General features: G+C 48.0%; 1 protein-coding gene across 1 annotated transcript in view; it reads right to left on the bottom strand.

The window, feature by feature from the left end:
- Positions 1-1,875: 1,875 nt before the first annotated feature.
- Positions 1,876-6,456, bottom strand: part of EHHADH (enoyl-CoA hydratase and 3-hydroxyacyl CoA dehydrogenase) — a 38,507-nt gene continuing 33,926 nt past the window's right edge. The window contains exon 7 of the mRNA XM_025200806.1: positions 1,876-4,350. Coding sequence (XP_025056591.1) covers positions 3,080-4,350 — 1,271 coding nt within the window. The 3' untranslated portion in view covers positions 1,876-3,079. The remainder of the gene's footprint in view (positions 4,351-6,456) is intronic.

The following is a 6,456-nucleotide window of genomic DNA, read 5'->3' as shown; positions in this document are numbered from 1 at the left end:
AACACATCTACAGGCTGGGGAACACCCTTCTTGTCAACACAGTGGCTGAAAGCGATCTTGGAGTCATTGTTGACTCCAGGATGGACATAAGCCACCAATGCGAGGAAGCGGTCAGTAAGGCTAACCGCACCTTGCTGTGCTTCTACAGATGCATCACAAGCAGGTCCAGGGAGGTGATCCTTCCCCTCCATGTGGTGCTGGTCAGGCTGCAATTGGAGTACTGCGTCCCGTTCTGGGTGTCACACTTCAGGAGGGATGTGGCTAACCTTGAGAGGGTCCAGAGGAGGGCCACTCGCATGGTCAGGGGGCAGCAGGCCAGGCCCTATGAAGATAGACTAAAGGGCCTGAATCTATTCAGCTTCCACAAAAGAAGACCAAGAGGGGATCTGGTGGCCGTCTATAAACTCACCAAGGGGAACCAGCATAAAATAGGCAAGGCTCTGTTCCCCTGGGCACCACCTGGGATAACAAGGAATAATGGCCACAAATTGATTGAGAGCAGGTTCAGGCTTGATATCAGGAGGCATTACTTTACGGTTAGGGCTGCCAGGCTCTGGAATGGGCTCCCAAGAGAGGTGGTGCTCTCCCCTACCTTGGGGGTCTTCAAGAGGAGGTTAGATAGATATCTGGCTGGGGTATTATGATCCCAGCACTTGTTCCTGCCCAGGGCAGGGGATCAGACTTAATGGGGGTTCAGGTCCCTTTCGACCCTAGAAACTATGAAACATTTCCATTGAGCCTCAATGGAGAGTGGCTAGCACAGCCATCAGCTACAAGTTCTGTAACTGCCTACAGGTCAAAGGCAACATCTCCCATCAGAACAGTGCCAGGCAGTGCACTCTGCACCATGTATCCTTGTCTGCCCATGTAGACAAGATAGGCTGCACATGGCTGAGAGGCAGGGGGTTACATGCTTCTCAGCTCCAACCCTAAAGCCACTCTCAGGCACAGCCCAGACTGCAGGACTGACTGCCTGTTCAGGACGACTTCTCTGTCCGTGCCAAAGGCTCTGGACATCTGCCAAGTCAGAGTTCCCCATTCTTTTCCTTTGCATCAGGGAGCTTTCTCTGTGCTATGCTAGAACCCCATTTCCTCGCTGTCCTTAATTCCTTTCTTCCAAGGGTGTTACAATGACATGCCATCTAGCTAAGCATAAGAAGAGAACCCACTCCATTCTTAGCTAACAATTAATTCCCTGCTACTTTAGAGTTCTGAGAATGTAGTCTTTGCTGAATTTCAGCATGAATTAAATCAGTGTTCTGCTATACCCGAACAGAAAGAGATTTTTTTTCGTGCAGAATGTCCATTCAGTTTTGAACCAATCCTATGACAGCTATGACATTATATGAAAAATTTGGACTAAAATTAATATCGTAAGACTTCCAGCTCAGTGAAAAAAGGATCAGACTTGGTTTCTACAATGCTGCAGAGATCTAACATGTACTCCAACCCTTAACACTTGTTTTCATGCATGTTTTATCATTATTGCAGTGTTAATTTTTTTTTTTTTGCAAACAGTGCTTAATTTTGGAACTACACTGCTCTTAGTTTTGAGACATAAATTCTTTTGAAATGCTGTTGTAAACAGTTTCTCCAATCTTCCTACCGAGAGTCAATTCTTAGGGTAGAACTCGTTCTAAGAAGACCTCAACCTGTATTTTGGTTGAGGGGATTGTCTGCATGCTGTTTGTGGCCACCTCTGTTCAAGACATGTGGGTATAAAGTGTAAATGAATGTGTTACATTATGAAAACACGACACAGGCTCTGTATCACTAATTACTCTTCCAACAGGAAATAGAGCTGCTACCACAGGACAAAGAAGTGACTGGAACATGTGGAAGCAAAAATGCTGACAGCTACAGTAATACAATAACTGTGAAGACAGAAAGCAAGAATCATTTTATTACAATATCAATGAAACAGAAGGTTCGATTTACAAGATGGACTTCCCTGAAACAAGCAGCTGTGCATCCCACTCCCCCTTGGATCAACATGAAGTCCTGATCCTGTGCAGTGCTAAGCTCAAAAAGAAGCAAATGCGAATATTTTTCTTTCTGCTCTTTTGGCCACCTTCCCTACCCGTAGCACTGCTCCTGCCCGCAGAGCTCTGGAGTCCATCTATTTCCCAGTGAGTCCTTTGCCCTCTGCACCACTGCTATGGGTCATATAAGGCATTTTATCCCATATATCAGAGCACACAGAACCCTCTGGCTAGGTCTTTTGGAGGCAGGCAAAATATTGCTGATGAAGGGCAGATAAAAGAATCAGACTTGTAAATTAGAGAAGGCACTTCAGTCTGGGGGAAAAGACAGGAGGGCAGGGGACAGGCTCTGGGAGTAGAAAGCCAGATGCCAAATAGCAGGCATTCACAAGTGAGTTACAGTCAGGTACTTTTCTTCTTTGCAACTGCAAGTGTTTATTCCTGTGATTTTTGGGGTGGGGTAGGTGCCAGGTGCTGGCCCTCACTCTCACACTTGGTTTATATCTCCTCCTGCCCTCTTCCTTCATTATAATTTACTGCCCCTTGCCTGTTTCCTGTAGGAGGGAGAGGTCCATCCCTTCCCAGGTGGCTCTCATCTGGAGCCACTTCCAAACTCTGGCAAGAAGGAGAGAGGACCTGCCATGGCTGCAAGGCAGAGCTGGGTTGGGATGCCTACAGGGAATGGTGGCTGGCTCCATCTCCCCTAACCTGCTTGGAACTGCCTTGCTGGCTATCAAGGGCTGCTCCCTCCCTCAGCAAGAGGGAGAGGCCAGGGGGCTGGCAGTGAAAGATGTGCCTGTGGTCATATGAATGGAGTCAGTCAGGTGAAGTGAGACAGGCCCAGAGTAGTAGCACGAGTGGGCAATGGGGACTCCTAGCAGCATGATCAAGGACAGTGCATCAATTACCATTGATTGGTGCATCTATTCTCTTCAATCTCAAACAATCTTAGGGGCTGAAATTGTTCCATTGGCCTAAGCTACAGAAAGGGCAGTGACATTACTGGTGAGCCTGCTGTGTCTTGCTTTTTACTGGAAAGAGATAGTGCCAGTTACAGTGCTGAGAGGCAACTGTAAGTCGAGTAGGTTATTTTGCAGTCACAGCTTACTGCTGGGCTGTCCCACATGGGACACCCACTCTCTCAGGGGAGGGCTTCCCAGGGCCACCAGCTTCTTCAGAAAAGGGCTCGGCTGCAGTTTGGGAATGTCAGGATGGGCCTCAGAATATTTCTGCAGCCTTGACAGGACATGGGGGAGCCCAATAGTAGAGGCATGGAACATAGGTCCACCCCTGTGCGTTGGCCACCCATAGCCATAGATATAGATGACATCAATGTCCTCTGGGGCAGATGCTGTCCCATCCGCTAAGATCTGAAAGCCCTCATTAATGAGGGCATACAGACAGCGCTCCAGGATCTCCTCCTGGTCTACAAAGCGGGCTTTAATACCATGGGTTTCTCTATACTCAGACAAGAAGCTGTACAGCCAGGGATCTGGATTAGCTGTCCTACCCCCAGGTTTCTCATACAAGTACCAGCCCTTTCCTGCCTTCTGGCCATACCTTCCCTGCTCACACAAGAAATCAGGCAGGGGGCTATATCTCCTGCTCCCACGTTGGCGAGCAGGAGTTCCTGGAGCCAGTTTTGGTCCAGTCAGGCCTTGCCCCTTTCGAGATCTCCAGCCCACGTCAAGCCCAGCAAGATCTAACATTCGAAAAGGGCCCATATGAAAGCCAAATCCCTCTACAGCCTGGTCTACTTCTTCCGGCTTACAACCTTCCTCTAGAAGGAAAATTGCCTGTTCTACATAAGGAGCCATCATTCTGTTCCCAACAAACCCAAAGCAATTCCCTACTAAGACCCCAACTTTGTTTAAGGTCTTGGCCAGACTCATGGCTGTGGCAATGGTGGTGGGGGATGTGTGACGACCGTGGATTACTTCCAGTAGCTTCATGACATGAGCAGGTGAGAAGAAGTGAGTGCCAATGACTTGGTGAGGATGGCTAGTGACTGCAGCAATTTCATCAATATCCAACGCTGAAGTATTAGTGCACAGGAAGACCTCTGGCTTACAGATGGTTGACAGCTTCCGGAAGATCTCCTTCTTCAGTGCCATGTCCTCAAACGCTGCCTCAATAACTAAGTCTACATCCCGCAATGCACCAAAGTCAAGAGTGAACTGGAGACAAGCAGGGTCACAGATGTCCTGGCTTTGGCCACTCTGCTGCATTTTTGAAGCCTCCCATTGCAGAAGAGATGTCACGGCTTCTCTTCCAACGTCCAGTTGTTTCTGGTCCTGCTCTAGGGCTACTACCGACATCTTGGCCTTTACCAGAGAAGTCACAATGCCTCGGCCCATTGTTCCCAGCCCTAGTGAAAAATACAACAGAGAAGTGGAGTCTGTAAGTGTTAGGAGTTATTAAACAGCTGTAAACAGTGGCTCCTTTGGTACTTCTGCTTTGGAAAGCAATTCTCTGTGAATATTTAACAAGAGAGGCATAGATGAAAAATATTAATGGAACACTAAGAACAAGCAATGCAGATTTTGTTTGACAGAGAAAGATGTAAAAGTCAGCAGCTGTCTGTCCAAGAGTGGAGAACAACAGTGATATCTATCCTAAAGCATGTGTTCCTCAGCGTCATTCATGTCCTCCCCCAGTCACACATTATACATGTGGGGGGTACCAGTTTAGTAGCTGGAGCATGGAAATAGAAGTCAAGGAACTTGGGATTCTAGTCTCAGCTCTGCCACTATTTTCCTGTCTGATCCTGGGCAAGAGGCCTGAGGCTGGCTCAGTTTCCATCTGCATACTGGGGTATTAATCCTTATCTTTGTAACATGTGTGAGATCCTTGATGGGAAGTATTATGTGCAAGCCAGAGAAACACCAGGGGCCCAGTGAAACCTAGAACATGATCTTCCTGGTCCTGCACTAGACAGAGCTTCAAACTCCTTGGCTGTTTGGTTTAGCAGTGCCCTTCCATCCCCCTACTCAGAGCCAGGCAATACCCAGGAAGGGACTGGGCAGCTTGGAGCTGGTCATGGGAAAGACAGCTTCTTGGGTTGTAGGTCTTGGTCTGTTCACAAGGTAAGTGGCTGCACTTTGGCATTATTCATTGGGATAATTAATTTTAAGGGCTACCTGATTGTTTTTCAGAAAGGACTCGTTTGTATCAGTCCAGTTTCAGGTAAATACTTGGCCACTTCACAGAACTGCATCCCACTGGACTTGAGGTGGTGCCCCTGCTGGCATTCTCAATGGGGAGCCAAGAGGGGACTGAACTTGGAGACAGATCTACCATCTTCCCCTTCTCCCCACTGTAGAGCCACTGCTCCCTCAGCAGGGTTAAGACAATGGCCTGGCAGCTTGTGCTTATGCTCCCTTCTTCAGAGAAGAACAGAGCATGTGGAGCAAGATTCAGGGGGTGCAAAGGAAAGACCTTGAGGGAATTTGGCTGACTCCTTCCAAGTAGGTAGGGCTAGCACCTGTGGACTCCTGTGCTCAGGACCTATGCAGAAGTGCCAGGTCCTCCTCTTAACTGCTCCATTACCTCTGTGGTGTCTTCTCCCAGCCTGATGAACTATACAGTGCTGGACCCCGTCTGACCTCAGTCCAACACTTTTCAGGTGTCACTTTAAAAATAAAAGGACAACATAATGAAGGGGATGGATGTGTTCAAGTGGTTGCCAGGTAAGATACATCTCAGGTGCTTTCTTTTACTGTGATGTCATACAAACTCCTCAAAACCTGTCTCTAAGTGGGTTCACCATGGACAAAGCACTTCTCCATTGATAGGGCTGCATGTGGGGATGCCCTAATAGCCAGCCATTTGCAGTAGAGTTAATGCAGATTGTATCTGAGAGTGCTAATTCGCAAACTACCTCCGCTCCCCCTCTGTGGTGTCTTCAAACACATCATATGCACAGACATATGTGAGAGGGGAATGCACACAGGGGAAACTAGATGAATTTAATCAGGCCATCTGCCTCTCTACCCAATGTCCATCTCCCTTTTCTTTTCACCTCTTTTTTCATGTGCACGCTGTGTGGAGTTCCTCAGCTCCAATTCCATGCTACACCTTCCACCTCTTGCACTCCACCAAATAATCCCTCACTATAGTCTCTAGTGGCCCCTTCCTAATAAACCCTCATCCTCCATGCCCCGTCAGCTGTCTTCAGTGCTCTCTATGGTGGATCCTCTTCCTGCAAGCTTGTCCTTCCTTGGCTACCATGCCTCTCTCCTCTCCTGGTTCTCCTACTTCTCTAACTGCTGCTTCGGTATATTCTTCAGAGGATCCTCCTCACCTACACTCGAATGTGTTCTACCAGGCTCAGACTGTGGCTACCTTCCCCTATCCCTTCACCCAGAGCAAAAGTGCTTCTCATTCTCAACTACAAAGTCAGCTATTATCTCTGTACAGAAGACCCACAGATCTACCTCTCTAATCCAGACCCATCTTCTGTCTACACTAAAAT

This window comes from Alligator sinensis, unplaced genomic scaffold, assembly GCF_000455745.1.
Source record: "Alligator sinensis unplaced genomic scaffold, ASM45574v1 scaffold1086_3, whole genome shotgun sequence".
Taxonomy (NCBI): Eukaryota; Metazoa; Chordata; order Crocodylia; family Alligatoridae; genus Alligator; species Alligator sinensis.
This window is presented reverse-complemented; position numbering and strand designations above follow the sequence as displayed.